We start from the raw sequence: 16481 nt of genomic DNA on the forward strand, positions 1-16481 counted from the left end.
ACGAGATGCGGGCGCCTTGCCATACCACACGGGAGCTGTGAAATCCGGCCAGGATAATTTGGATGGCCGAAAGCGACAGCTAATTATTCCCCAAACGGATGTCACTACGGTAAACGGTATTTCGCAACCACACTGTCTTCAGCGACGTTCTCAATACAACACTTGAGTAAAGCACAGCCTACAAGAGCGCCGCAAATCACCTGCACTGCGTTCTCAGACGTGGTATGACGCAACCAACATTCGCTTGGCTCTTCGTTTGCGTCTAAACTCTTCAGTTTATCACCAGCAAAATACACTTACAGCGCATGTTCAAAGTCGCTTCCTACGCGAACGTAACTCACACATTTCTCGCTCGGGATGAGCGTTAACAAAGGTAATTCGGTCATTTCGAGAGAAAATCACTTCCACTTGTCTGTCCGGGTAGAGCGATCCACCCCTTCTCCTCTAACAGTGGCCGTCCCTCTCCTCACCTATGAGCGCTGAGCGTGAAGTCAGCCACATTCAGTTACTGGATATCAAATAGACTTGCAGCTCTGATCTTCATTATCATGGTGTATAGAGCGGAACACGAAACCGAATTTTAATAAAGGTGGCCATTCCCCCACCATCCACAGAAATGCGACACCTCATGGACTCAAGCGTCCGAAGCCAAGTGAAGGGATGTCCTCCCTCTAAAAACACATCTTAACTTGTAGCTTTACACTCAGGTGACAACAGTCATGGGATACCCCTTAACATCGTGTCGGACCTCCTTTCGCGAGGCGTAATGCAGCGTGTACTCAACAAGTCGTCGGAAGTCCGCTGCAGAAATACTGAGCAATGCTGCATCTGCAGCCGTCCATAATCGCGAATGTGTTGCCGGTGCAGGATTTTTGTGCACGAACTGACCTCTCCATTACGTCGCATAAATGTTGGATGGGGTTAAAGTCGAGCGATCTGCTTGGGCAAATCATTCGCTCGAGTTGTCCAGAATGTTCTTCAAACTAATCGTGAACAATTGTTACCCGGTGACATGAAGCATTGTTGTCCATAACAGTTTCATCGCTGTTTGGGAAGTGATAGCCGAACATAACCACTTCCAGTCAATGGTCGGTTCAATTGAACAAGAAGACACAGTTCATCCCATGTAAACACAGCCCACACTGTTATGGAACCACTATCATCTTACACAGTGCCTTGTTGACAAGCAGGGTCCATAGCATCGTAGGGTCTGCGCCACATTCGAAACCTATCATCAGCTCTTACCAACTGATATCGGGTCCTGTCTGACGAGGCAACAGTTTTCCTGTCGTCTAAGGTTCAACCGATGTGGTCACGAGCCCAGGGGATATGCTGCAGCCGATTTCGTCCAGGTAGCAAAGGCATTCGCGTCGGTCGTCTGCTGCTATAGCCCATTAACGTACTTCCCCGCGCTATCCTAACGGATGCGTTCGCCGTACGTGCCACATTGATTTTTGCAGTTATCTCAGGCAGTTTTGCTTGTCTGTTGGCACTGAAAACTCTACACATACGCCGCTGCTCTCGGTCGTTAAGTGTAGGCCGGTCACTGCGTTGTCCATTGTGAGAGATAACGCATGAAATATGGTATTCTCGAAACATTCTTCACGCTGTGGATCTTGGAATATTGAATTCGCTAACGATTTCCGAAATGGAATGTTCCATGCGTGTAGCTCCAACTACCACTCCCTGTTCATAGACTGTTAATTCCCGTCGTGCGGCCATAATCACGTCGGAAACCTTTTCACATGAATCACCTGAGTACAAACGACAGCGTCGCTTTTTTTTATTTTACTTTGTTGTCATTTTGAAACCTCATACAAGGTAGGCCGGCAGCGGCAAAACTACGCCGCTATTCGGCCACAGATAATACGTTCAGTACAAGTGGAGACATCGAAAAACGAATCAACACGGTCGATAGACAACAGTAGACACACAAATTTAAAATACATGAAGTCGTTTGCAGGTGCAACGTCCAAATAAAAACGCTCAGCACTCGGACACTAACAGAGACGACAGGAATGACACACGTGAACGAAGGAGCACAAACGACAAAACACTGAATCAGTAACACGATGGCACACACAAACACTGGCGACGATCTCCAGCGCGCGAATGTTCACTGTACGTGTACGAGTCCGGGAACCTGCCAAAAGGGGAAAAGGTGGGGGAGGAGGGAGAGGGGAGGGTGTAGATGCCAGTGGCAGAGGAGATGGGTGGGGGAGGAAAGAAGGTGGGGGAGGAGGGAGAGGGGAGGGTGTAGATGCCAGTGGCAGAGGAGATGGGTGGGGGAGGAAAGAAGGTAGAGGGGTAGGGGAAGCCTGGGGAGGAGGGAGGGAGGAAGAGAGAAGGGAGAGAGGGTGCCCTTGGAAAAAAACACAGAGGGTGGAAGGGGAGGATCAAAGTTGGTAGGAGGGGTAGATGGAGGGGATGAGGTCATCATCAGGGAGGGGGAGTTGATGGAAGCCACCTTGGGCGAGGATATGGAGAGTGGAGAGATGGAGAGCAGGTGGGGCGTGGGAATAGAGGAGTGGCAACGGATGGGGGTGGGAGAGGATGGGAGAGACAAGCAGGTGAGGGGGATCAAGTTTACAGGAGCTGTAGAGGATCCGTATCTGTTCGAGGAAAAGGAAGAGGTGCGAGAATTGAATGAGGTCATACATGATCTGTATGGGGGAGGGGAGACAGATGTGAACGGCGAGGCGAAGGGCATGGTTTTCTAGGATTTGAAGAGATTTGTAAAAGGTAGGAGGAGCGGAGATCCAGGCAGGGTGGGCGTAGCAGAGGATAGGGCGGAGGAGGGATTTATAGGTGTGGAGAATGGTGGAGGGGTCCAGACCCCATGTGCGGCCAGAAAGGAGCTTGAGGAGACAGAGTCGGCAGTGTGCCTTGGCTTGGAAGACAGTGTCGCCAATGCACTGCCCTTCTATACCTCGTGTACGCGTCACTACCGCCATCTGTACATGAGCGTTTTGTTATCCCATGACTTTTGTCACCTCAGCTCTGCGCACCTGTCTGGCAGCTACGAGCCCTGCTGCCACCAGCCGCATGCGAGCTTGCAACATTAGGAGCTGGGCCGTCGGCATGCCAGTACGTCACCCTTACTCTGATACGCCCACAGAATTAAACTGAGTGGTTCTCTTATACCTACAGTGATCTACAAGCTGATTTCACCGTTTTACTTCTCATAATTTGCTGCTTTACTGACAAGGGGAGGCCGCCAATTGTGAAATTCAGATTCGACTCATACTGCGCATAATAAAAACTCATGGCCAGAGGTGTAATGTGGCAAAGCACCAAGATGCACTTCTCAGCCGTTGTCGAGAAAATCAACAGTTAAAAGAAACCGTTGCGGTGAAATACTCTCTACGATTAATAATTTTATACAGTGTCGTGGCGCAGCGTTAAGTGCTCGGGTTTGTAATCCGAAGGTCGCCGGATCGAATCTCGCGCCACGCAACTTTTTTTTTATTATCTGTTTTTGTAATCCAAATATATATATATATATATATATATATATATATATATATAAAAATTCCCGGCAGTCACTTGCAACACAAATTTAAAATACATATAATAAGTTATTGAAAGTCGTTCATCGTGGTAAAATAATACTTGAAATAAAACACAATATCACAAATAATATTCAAGTGGATACAATTTATTGAAAAGTTCGGTATACACTCGCACATAATTAACAATTAGTGACCAGAAGTAGCTGGAGTATCGCACGAACCAGAGTGATAGTTATCATAGAAACATGGAAAGCAGAAAACAGCACGACATCGAGCACATCTGATAAACGATGCGTTTTTACAAGAACAATTGTTTTTTAAATTATCTGTTGGGAAACACACCTGATTGACATTCTGAAAAATTGTTCTATCGTTCGTCAGGTTTGATGCATACCACGCGTACCGTATCATATCGGCAAAAATCGGAGAAGACAAATGGTGGTGGACGATGGATTGGATTTTTATACAATCGTCTCTGGAGTTGATGTCACGGTTTCGCTCCATCAAAAGAGCACAATTTTGAAGGCGCTTGATCAAATTTTTTACCTGCCGGTAAAAATACACGTCACACGGTTGGACGAGAGGAGTGCAATTTGGAGGAATGACTTTTATAGCGCACGTTGGTAACTTCTTATCGTCCTGGAACATCTCATCGTATAACGCCGGGTTCGTTTGCCCACCCCAAGATTCGATCAGAAAGAGAAATTCTTTCTTTTGTACGTATGGTTGCAAAGCATTACGCAAGAAGTCCATGAACAAACCCGTTGTTAGTTTACCGACTTTGGAGGATGTAATAACAACGTTGGTATACTTCTTGGCGTACTCGTCGACTGTCTTCTGTACTCTGGGTCCAAACGTACCTGTGGACTCTTGGAGGCATACGAAAACAAGAGGCAAGACTCGTCCAGACATCGTGATTGAATATTGTGCCGTATACGAATGCGTCACCTTGTTCATGTCGTGTCGGGTTACCAGGACAGCCTTTGACCCTTTTTCGGCGAGAGTTCTGTTGAACGTGGACTGGTACTGGCACCCTGACAAATAAAATATAAAAATATCGTTTATATAAGAATTATACGAAATCTGTGTTTATCATATATAAGATTATCATATTCTATCATCATGTCATATGACATTTGTGAACAGCTCTTTAGATACCTGTTTGATCAGTATTAATTATGAAATCTTTGTCGAAGTTAGTTATCAACGTTCGCGTCTGGATCCGAAATATGTCCGGCCCGCATCTCGTGGTCGTGCGGTAGCGTTCTCGCTTCCCACGCCCGGGTTCCCGGGTTCGATTCCCGGCGGGGTCAGCGATTTTCTCTGCCTCGTGATGGCTGGGTGTTGTGTGCTGTCCTTAGGTTAGTTAGGTTTAAGTAGTTCTAAGTTCTAGGGGACTTATGACCATAGCAGTTGAGTCCCATAGTGCTCAGAGCCATTTGAACCGAAATATGTCCGCTGCGGCCAAAATTTAGTCTTGGGTAGCCGTCTCTTTCCGGGAAACAAATTTTGTGATTTTCCGTTGCCGAATCCCATGCTTCTTTTTAAATTCGGTGACCCATGTTTTTGAAGCTTTGAAGTTGAAATCTGGGGACTGACTTGCAGCGCCCAAGGCCCACTGCTGCAGGTTTCTGGCAGTAACTTGCTGGAAATTTTGTTGAGCTTCTACGAAGCGATCATGCACCCATGAATCGATGGTACAATATTTAAAAAATTTGCTACCGCCACGTTTGATTTGCTCTTCCCACCTGGATAAATAGCCCATATTTGTCAAACGAGAGCACCCCTTTTTTTGTAGAGTTTTGAGACTCCAGCCTGGATGTTCTTTGGCCAGATTGACGGCTCTAATTTTGTAATCCAGAGAAATATAATCGTACCCTTTTTTTTCTTCTCGTCCGGCTCGTATTCGTCTGATGATTCGTTGGCAATGGGACTCGTTTCAGCGTCTTCGTAGGCATTATTATCGTCGATTTCATTAATGTCTATCAGTTCCTCATCATGAACGAGGGTTTTTTTCGCCGAGCATTTGCAGCGTATTCTGGAACATTTCTTCCCCAATTACCATGGCTTCTTCGTTGATTGATGATGACGGTTCTGCTGTGATGCGAATACTCTTACGAAGGAGGCTTCAAAATACACCAACGCATCTTTCAATTGTTGTTTCGCCACTTCACTGTGTATAGAATCTTCTTCGATCACATCACTTTCATGCGAAGGGCCCGGATCGCTCTCCAATTGTACTGCCTCCATTTTTCCGTTTGTTTAACAGGGTGTACCAAAGCTCTCACGTACGCACTGATTTTCGACGATGTTATAAGTTGCGCTAGGGACCGCATCTACCTTCTTTCGAAGTTAGCGGGCAACTACGCTGTTATGCGGCGGCTCGTTTCGGCCCATTCAACATCTGTCCTTCAAGTGTAACGAGCGAGTAACGGAGTTTATATTTCATACCTGCCGTAGCAAATTTGTGTTCGTGGGGTCTCTATTCTAATTCGAACTATACGTATTCGTTTCGGAATATCGTTTCTACGTCTTCCGTTAACTATACGTGGTAAACATTATGAAGACAATTAATAACATTTGTGAAATACAACTTTGTTTGCGGAAAACATAATGATGTTCGTAGTCGCCAGTTTTTCCACGACAAACGACTTTCAACAACTTATTATATGCATAATTGTTGCAACTCATTGCCGGAAATTCTGGACTAAACTTGAAGATGTCATGGCCAAAATTCCCCGGGATGATATCAAAATCTTAATGGGAGATTTCAATGCACAAATTGTCAGAGAGAAAGAACGCCAAAAAACTGTAGGAAAATATCCAGCACACAGATTCACCAACATAAACGGACTGAGATTTATTGAACTATGCCAACAAAATAATCTAAAAATAATGTCTACATCTTTGAGAAAAAAACCTAGAAAACAAAAGACCTGGAGGTCCCCCATACAAGAGATCGGCGAATATCAGATTGACCACATTGCCATCTCCTATTTCGTACAGAAAGAGATCCATGATGTCCAAGTCCGCAGAGGGGCGAACATTGACTCAGACCACTACTTAACACGCATTAAAGTGAAATTCACCCCAAAAAAATTCTATCCGAAGAAAACACACATGATGAAATTTGACACACGAACAATCAAAGAAACCAATCTGAAGGAGGAGTGGGAAAAGGAACCAGCTGACTCTTGGGAAAAATTTCGAACAAAAATTACAAAGAAGGCAAAAGAACGGATCCCATTGAAAAAGAACACAAAACACCCCTGGTGGGACTCTGGATGTGAAAAAGCGCTGGAAGAAAGAAAGAAAGCCTTTCTGAAGTATAACAGTAAAAAATCCCCAGAAAATCTAGATCACTTCCACAACACCAGAAGACAAGTGGCAAAAACAATCAGACAAGTCAAGAGGAAGTACCTCAAGGAACAGTGTGAGTCTATTGAAGAAAATTTCCGTAACTATAATGTACGAGACTTCTATAAGACCTTTGCTGGGAGAATCAATGGATACGGCTCACGAAATCTATGTTTCAGAAAACCAGATGGAAAACTAGCGCTCACAAATCAGGAAAATTGTGAGGAGCTGGCGAGATACTTTTCCGGACTCCTCAATTGCCCTGAACCTTCTTCAAGATTCCCTCAAGAAACTGCTGTCTACACAAATCCAGAATCCCCACCACCTACACTAGAGGAGATCCAAAGACATATTCATAGACTGAAAAACAACAAGGCATCCGGAGAAGATAATATCACGGCAGAACTACTTAAAAATCTTGGACCAAATTCCCTCAAAGAACTCACTCAAATCATCACAGACATTTGGCAGACAGAAAAACTACCAGAAGATTGGAAATGCGCCCTAATTCATCCACTGCATAAAAAGGGAGACATGGCAGATATAAACAACTATCGAGGAATCTCCCTTCTCCAAGTCACTTATAAAATCCTCTCAGCTTGTCTTCTTCAACGAACACAAGAACAACTCGAACACAGTATTGGTGAATACCAAGCTGGCTTTCGCCCTCACCGATCCTGTGCAGAACAAATTTTCAATTTGAAGACAACACTAAAATACAAAGCAGTCAGAAACAGTCCGATCATTTGTTCCTTTGTTGATTTCGCAAAGGCTTATGATTCAATCGATAGGCAATCTCTCTTTATTATCCTTGAGGAACTAGGACTCGATCCGAAAACCCTAAACCTTATCAAAGAAATGCTCACAAACACAACTTCTAAGATAAAATTCCTGGGTGAAATATCAGAGCCCTTCCTGATCAAAACCGGCGTCAGACAAGGTGACGGCTTGTCTCCACTCCTCTTCAACCTTGTCTTAGACAAAGTCATCCGAGAATGGGAAAAAGAACTGAAGAATCAAAATTACTGGAAGCCTATACAACTAGGAAGATCGAAAGATGGTATTAAAATTTCATGCTTGGCATTTGCAGATGACGTGGCCATTCTAGCAGAAAACGAGACCACAGCAATTAAACAGATAGACATTCTCAAAGAATGCGCCGAAAAAGTTGGGCTACAAATTTCCTTCCAAAAAACCAAATTCATCTGCTCAAAATTTGAAACTCAAAAACTGACTACAAAATATGGACAAATTGAGAGAGTTCCATTCTTTAAATACTTAGGCGAGGTCCTAGAACCCACAGGGGGAGAGAAAACTGCACAAAAAGTTCGACTGCAAAAACTGAAAAGAGCATACTGGAAAACCCACAACATCTACAATAAAAAGTGTCTCTCCATTCACTCAAAAATACGACACTACAATACAGTAATCAAGCCCGAAGCACTACCGAGCGAGGTGGCGCAGTGGTTAGACACTGGACTCGCATTCGGGAGGACGACGGTTCAGTCCCGCGTCCGGCCATCCTGATTTAGGTTTTCCGTGATTTCCCTAAATCACTCCAGGCAAATGCCGGGATGGTTCCTTTCAAAGGGCACGGCCGACTTCCTTCCCCGTCCTTCCCTAATCCGATGAGACCGATGACCTCGCTGTTTGGTCTCCTTCCCCAAAACCAACCAACCCGAAGCACTATATGCCAGCGAAACACTCACACTCCATAGAAAAGGCGACCTGGAAGGAATCCTGAAAGAGGAACGCAAAATTATCAGAAAGATTCTTGGCCCAAAAAGAACTGAAGATGGATACAGGTTACAGTCTCGGAAAACTACAGAAAAATTATCTAACCTCGCCGCAGACATCCGGAAAAGAAGACTAAAATTTTACGGTCACATCCACAGACTCCCAACACCCAGACACTCCCACAAAATTTTAATATACATTGAAAAATTGAAAACCATACCCTGGATAAAAGAAACCAAAACAGATCTAGCAAATGCACAAATAAATTCGTCAGAAGTTATAAACAGAAATGTATACAGGCAAAAAATCAATAGTTGGAAAGTACAACCCGAGAATGAAGTTTGCAAGAGACAGGGGACAAAATGGACAGAGGAAAGAAAGGGAATTCATGGGGAAAGAATGAGAGAAGTTTGGAGAATTAAAAAATTGAATCGGAAAAGCTTTGCGTGATCCGTATGGGTCCAATCGCACATAATTATATATATATATATATATATATATATATATATATATATATATATATATATATATGTGTGTGTGTGTGTGTGTGTGTGTGTGTGTGTGTGTGTACATTGGAATTACAAAAAACAAATACTAAAAAAAATGTTGCATGGCGCGAGATTGGATCAGGTGACCTTCGGATTACGAACCCGAGCGCTTACCGCTGCGCCACGACGCTGTAGAAAATTATTAATCGTAGAGAGTATTTCACCGCAACGGTTTCTTTCAACTGTCGATTTTCTCGACAACGGCTGAGAAGTGCTTCTCGGTGCTTTGCCACATTACACCTCTGGCCATGAGCTTTTATTATGCGCAGTATGAATCGAATCTGAATTTCACAATTGGCGGCCTCCCCTTGTGAGATGGGATGGCTCGATACATAAAATCTTCCTTTTATGCAGATTTTTGTGGCAATACACTGCCACGTCTCAAGCGTTTCCCATTTCTAGTCTTTAGTTGGTAGTGGGGGAGTAAGAGCGCCCCTGTGCCGCAGGTGCGCGTCGCCCGAGGCGGTGGCGGGCCAGCAGTGGTGGCTGGCGTGCGTGGAGAAGTGGTACCCGCCGGCGCAGAGCCAGGCCACCAACACGATGAGCCGCAACGGCGCTGCGGCGCTCGGCCTCGTGGCCGTCATCGTGACCGCCGTGGCGCTCTTCTGCTTCCTGCGGCAGCGCCTGCACGAGAAGAAGGAGGAGCGCGCAAGGGAGGTGGACCGCATGGCGCGCGCCGCCGAGGAGGTGCAGGACCGCCTGCGCAGGCAGCACTCCGAGGCAATGCTGCACCAGGTGCGTACCGTGCCACAGCCGCTTTCCTGCCACAGTCGCAATTTCCGTAATGTGTTCTACAACATACCACATCGTCGATTACTAACTATACTGGTCAAAAGAATTAGGGGAACACGACTTTCGGGGTCTGCCGTTCTCCATACAGCAGGACTGGGTATGTTATCAAATTATACCTTTATCAAACTTCCTGGCAGATTAAAACTGTGCGCCGGACAGAGACTCGAACTCGGGACCTTTGCCTTTCGCGGGCAAGTGCTCTACCAACTGAGCTACCCAAGCACGACTCACTCCCCGTGTAAGTAGGCTGTTTATGTTTTTTTATTGGCAACGTTACGTAGCGCTCTGTATGAAAATCACTGGCTGTGCTGTGTGCAGTCTGTTGCTAGTTTGCATTGTTGTCTACCATTGTAGTGTTGGGCAGCTTCATGTGAACAGCGCGTAGCGTTGCGCAGTTGGAGGTGAGCCGCCAGCAGTGGTGGATGTGGGGAGAGAGATGGCGGAGTTTTGAAATTTGTAAGACTGGATGTCATGAACTGCTATATATATTATGACTTTTGAACACTAGTAAGCTGGCAGTAGTGGCGCTCGCTGAATTGCAGTAGTTCGAGTAACGAAGATTTTTGGTGAGGTAAGTGATTTGTGAAAGGTATAGGTTAATGTTAGTCAGGGCCATTCTTTTGTAGGGATTTTTGAAAGTCCGATTGCGTTGCGCTAAAAATATTGTGTGTCATTTTAGTGTTGATCAGAATAGGTAAAGAGCGAAATGCGAAATGTCTGAGTACAGTCATTTCTGCTCACCTGTTTGAAAAGCAAATAATGTAAGAGGTTTATCAGCACAGTAATTCATAAATTTTTCTAAGGGGACGTTTCACCCGTCCTCACAGCTTTAATTCCGCCAGTACCTCGTCTCCTACCTTCCAAACTTCACAGCTCTCCTGCGAAAGGCAAAGGTCTCGAGTTCGGGTCTTGGTCCGGCACACAGTTTTTATCTGCCAGGAAGTTTCATATCAACCCACATTCCACTGTAGAGTGAAAATTTCATTCTAGAAACAACCCCCAGGCTGTGGCTAAGCCATGTCTCCGCAATATCCTTTCTTCCAGCAGTGCTACACTATTGGCCATTAAAATTGCCACACCAAGAAGAAATGCAGATGATAAACTGGTATTCATTGGACAAATATATTATACTAGAACTGACATGTGATTAGATTTTCACGCAATTTGGGTGCACAGATCCTGAGAAATCAGTACCCAGAACAACCACCACTGGCCGTAATAACGGAATTGATACGCCTGGGCATTGAGTCAAACAGAGCTTGGATGGCGTGTACAGGTACAGCTGCCCATGCAGCTTCAACACGATACCACAGTTCATCAAGAGTAGTGACTGGCGTATTGTGACGAGCCAGTTGCTCGGCCACCATTGACCAGACTTTTTCAATTGGTGAGAGATATAGAGAATGTGCTGGCCAGGGCAGCAGTCGAACATTTTCTGTATACATAAAGGTCCGTACAGGACCTGGAACATGCGGTCGTGCATTATCTTGCTGAAATGTAGGGTTTCGCAGGGATCGAATGAAGGGTAGAGCCACGGGTCGTAACACATCTGAAATGTAACGTCCACTGTTCAAAGTGCCGTCAATGCGAACAAGAGGTGACCGAGACGTGTAACCAATGGCACCCCATACCATCACGCCGGGTGATACGCCAGTATGGCGATGACGAATACACGCTTCCAATGTGCGTTCACCGCGATGTCGCCAAACACGGATGCGACCATCATGATGCTGTAAACAGGACCTGGATTTATCCGAAAAAATGACGTTTTGTCATGCGTGCACCCAGGTTCGTCGTTGAGTACACCATCGCAGGCGCTTCTGTCTGTGATGCAGCGTCAAGGGGAACAGCAGCCATGGTCTCCGAGCTGATAGTCCGTGCTGCTGCAAACGTCGTCGAACTGTTCCTGCAGATGTATGTTGTCTTGCAAACGTCCCCATCTGTTGACTCAGGGATTGAGACGTGGTTGTACGATCCGTTACAACCATGCGGATAAGATGCCTTTCATCTCGACTGCTAGTGATACGAGGCCGTTGGGATCTAGCACGGCGTTCCGTATTACCCTCCTGAACTCACCGATTCCATATTCTGCTAACAGTCATTAGATCTCGACCAACGCGAGCAGCAATGTCGCGATACGATAAACCGCAATCCCGATAGGCTACAATCCGATCTTTATCAAAGTCGGAAACGTGATGGTACGCATTTCTCCTCCTTACACGAGGCATCACAACAACGTTTCACCAGGCAACGCTAGTCAACTGCTGTTTGCGTATGAGAAATCGGTTGGAAACTTTCCTCATGTCAGCATGTTGTAGGTGTCACTACTGGCGCCAACCTTGTGTGAATGCTCTGAAAAGCTAATCATTTATCACAGCATCTTGTTCCTATCGGTTAAATTTCGTGTCTGTAGCACGTCATCTTCGTGGTGTAGCAATTTTAATGGCCAGTAGTGTAGTTCCGCAAGGTTCGCAGGAGAGCTCTGTGAAGTTTGGAAGGTAGGAGACGAGGTACTGGCGGAATTAAAGCTGTGAGGACGGGACGTGACTCGTGCTTGGGTAGCTTAGTTGGTAGAGCACTTGCCTGCAAAAGGCAAAGGTCCCGAGTTCGAGTCTCTGTCCGGCACACAGTTTTAATCTGCCAGGAAGTTTCATATCAGCGCACACTCCGCTGTAGAGTGAAAATTTCATTCTGTACCTTTATCTTTCACAAATTAAGTACACAGCAAAACGTCATTACGTCCTCGATTGTTTACATAAAAAGAAATGAAATGTCCGACAGGTGTAGAAAATAATGTGGAAACAAACATTCATCCAGCAACTATTCTTTAAAATGGTTTAATAGTCGTATAATAATGAAGTCAGACAGTAAAATATGCAAAGCTGAGTAATTGAGAAATGTTGACTGAAAAATTGTTGAAAACAAAGTGGAAACAATAATTCATCCCGAAAGTACCTTTGAGATGGTTTTAACGCTCTGAAAAGCTGAGTAACTGGGAAATGTTCACTGGAAATATTTGAAGCTTCTCTTACTTCAAGTTTTCGTCAATATGTACACACAAAAATTTGGAGCACTCTAGCCCGTTTACTGAATGGTGTTAATACGCTGCCTTAATTGTTGACATGGCTCTACTTGCTGTTCAGAACTAAATATAGTGTGTTTGCTCAAAATTTAGGTAGAACCCTGTTTTAGAGAACCACTAAATAATTCTTTGAAAAATATAATTAAGAGTCTCTTCTGTTGCTTTCTCTCCAACGGGATTCAATCTAACACTTGTGTTCTCTGCAGAAAGTGCTAGTTCTATCTGACGAGTGTTAAGTGGAAGGTCGTTCACATAATTATATAAGGAATGCAGTGAATCCGAAATTGAACATTGTGGGTGTCTCTTTGTGATTTCATCCATTACTTAAATTTTCTCTTCATCCAACATTGTTCGAATTATTCACCACAACTTTTTCCATTCTGTTCCTTAAGTATGATTAAAATCAGTTGTGTCTAAAGCCATCAACTGATAAAAGTTTAGTTTCCTAAGACAATAACATGATCTGCGCAGTCAGACGCTTTGGAAAAAATACCATGTGGCAATATTCTACAATGCTCAAGAGATTTAGGGAAACATGTGTATCAGTGTCCGGTATGTTAACTCTGTTTAGATACAGGCAGTGCCTGTGGTCGTATGCATGGCTGGAGACGTCACTTTCAATGGAGGCAACAATTAACATCATTCGCCATTGTTGGCTGTGTCACGCATTACAGTGTCAGGTGAGCCCTCAGGAGGTAGTCATTACCAGTATCCCAGCGTTTTCCAGTGAGGTACACAGTCGGCATTTGTCATTTGTGGACGTTGTATACAACCAAGCACATGCAATACGCCATCTTAATGCTGCGCCAGTTGAAAGGGCGGTGTGTTTGATCCAAAAAGGACGTACTTTCGGTCGTGTTGCTGCAGATGCGAATGCCACTCCATGCATCATCCTAAGTTGTAGACACGCTACAGGGAGACGGGTCGGTACACAAGGCGAGCTCGACAAGGTCGCCAACGCATTACAAACCCACCTGGAGATCGATATAGCTGTCTCTGTGTTGCGGCGTCGTACGGATGCCGCCTGTGCACTCAGAATGGCATATGGAGCCGCTGTGTCCAATCAGACTTTATGGAGAAAGGACCTTACGACCCAGACGTCCTGTTCGAGTACCCTTCTTGACGCGACATCTTGTCGCCCCCCTTCTGTTCTGTCGCTCCTGTTTCAACTGGCAACTTCGTCACTGGCGAAAAGTGTTATTCACAGACGAGTCCAGATATCCTGTGACGCAAGGTGATGACCATGTTCGTATGCGGAGATCCGTGGTGAGCGAAACCTGCCAAATGTAGTCCAGGAAATCGACAGATTTCTGCCGTTCTGTGATGTTGCAGGGAGGCTTCATTATTGACAGCCATACGGATCTTGTTGTCCATGGTCGCCTTGCTGCCAGGCAGTATATAAAAAGATCCCTTTGGACCATGTGGTGGCTCAAAAATGGTTCAAATGGCTCTGAGCACTATGCGACTTAACTTCTGAGGTCATCAGTCACCTAGAACTTAGAACTAATTAAACCTAACTAACCTAAGGACATCACACACATCCATGCCCGAGGCAGGATTCGAACCTGCGACCGTAGCGGTCACCCGGCTCCAGACTGTAGCGCCTAGAACCGCACGGCCACTCCGGCCGGCATGTAGTGGCTGCGCCATACGGTGGTGTCCCTTAATTCCTTCTAATGCAGAGCTTGTGTGGCGGGCGTCAACAAGGACATGTTGCGAAGGCTGGACATTGAAGTGATGGAATGGCCGGTGGTGGGTCGCGACGTAAACCCCACCATGCATATGTGGTGTAAACACCAGGGTGTTGTGTGTACATACGGCGTGTGTTTGTGTGCGGTTGGTTGCGTAATGTCGTGTCCACAATGAAAATATCACGTCTATAAATAAATTAAAAATAGCCCTGCAACTGACAGCCTACGCTTGGAGGAATACATAAGATAAGGTATCTAGTCATGACGATATTTTATTAATTAGGAGTTCGATAATGCTGAGTAGATATCCCACTAGAATGAATACAATTAAATTCCAAAAAATTATTTATTTTCAGACAACATAAATATGTAAAAACGTATAAAGTCAGTACAAAGTATTAAACCCTACTCTTAACCTACCTTTGAGATTGGGAGAACATCTGTGATTTTCCTCAAAAATCGCGCCGTCTTTGTGAGACGGACGCGCTATGTTGACTGATACCAATTGGCCCCCTGGAACAAAAGACCTCCGTCCTGACCGGCACTGACAGTAAAGAGCTCAGAGAACAAACAAATGGAACTCAACATATTTACTGTAACTGTTTCCCTATCTGCCGAACCGTGGAGCATATATCACGGATCACAGTGTTGTGAAGAATTGTACTGCAGTGTCGATCTGCTCGGCGCCTTTAGTCGCTGTGCAGAGGATGTATGCCATGTTTCTATAAATTTTGTCTACACGGTGGTTGTATTATACCTCCCACAAATTCATAGAGCTGAAACTACTACAGTACAACACAGTAAGCGATCAAGATTCCTGTTTGCTCATGAGCAACGACTAGAAACTCAAATGAAGTAGGCCTATTCGTTTGTACAGAAATATTTCAGTATGCCTCAGACTCCACAGAGAAGCAAAGAATTGTCAGTCTGCTTACAGAGAAACGACTTAACTTTTTGCTAGTGGCGAAATCGACACTCGGAAAATTCACTGACGCTCCTGTCGTCGAAGTCCCTAACTCACTCCCCCGCGAAGTGTCCTCGATCAACAAGTACTGGAGAGTCTTCTTTCACGCTGTACACTGCTTTCTGCAGGGCTCATGTGGTCTGTGTGTGCGCTTCCTGCAACGAATCCCCATGCCTGTTACAAAAGCAGCGTGTCCCCCTGCACGGGTTGCGAGCTGACAGCCAATCGCCTGCAGTTCGTACTCCTTAGCGGGGTCGTTAGTGTTAGGCGGAGTTCTACAATGTTCTAGAACAGTGTTAACATTGTAAAACTCCTCCTACGTCTAACGACTCCGCTAATTAAATTCACTTCTCTGCTTTTTGGCGGGAATCGTGGCTTTCCGTCTCCCATGAGATCTGTGAAGTGTCAAGTCGTGTCCGCCATTCGTGACCCCGCACATTTCTTCGAAGGATCTCGTAAGATGCTATCGCTCTCTCCACCGCCGGCTTCCAGCACCTGGCCATTTTCAACGATTTTTTATGTAGCTCCTGGAGAGCGTCTTGCATCGGATAACCCACCTCCCCACGGGGAGGCCGCCAGCAGAGCTGTAAAGCCCTTACCTCCGCTCTGATCCCTCTCGGTCGAACGTGACACGGCGTCTTTTCTACACTCCCTTCTGCCGATTGCCTCTTTCACAGCAATGCTAAACGGTCACTGCTCCCTCCTGTCAGCGTCCAGCTGAAATTAATTCCCAGGAATGCAACACTACAGAAAATGTTAGTACGTGGCGCCACCCAGTATCAACCGAAGAAAAGATCA

At 45.4% G+C, this 16481-nt stretch overlaps 1 protein-coding gene across 3 annotated transcripts in view; it reads left to right on the forward strand.

The window, feature by feature from the left end:
• LOC126245358 (leucine-rich repeat-containing protein 15) overlaps positions 1-16481 on the forward strand; it is a 142756-nt gene that overhangs the window by 102040 nt on the left and 24235 nt on the right. For all 3 annotated transcript variants that reach the window (XM_049948309.1, XM_049948308.1, XM_049948307.1), the window contains one exon: positions 9601-9889. In XM_049948309.1, the coding sequence (XP_049804266.1) occupies positions 9601-9889 (289 nt within the window). The remainder of the gene's footprint in view (positions 1-9600; positions 9890-16481) is intronic.

This window comes from Schistocerca nitens, chromosome 1 (genome assembly GCF_023898315.1).
Source record: "Schistocerca nitens isolate TAMUIC-IGC-003100 chromosome 1, iqSchNite1.1, whole genome shotgun sequence".
Classification (NCBI taxonomy): Eukaryota; Metazoa; Arthropoda; class Insecta; order Orthoptera; family Acrididae; genus Schistocerca; species Schistocerca nitens.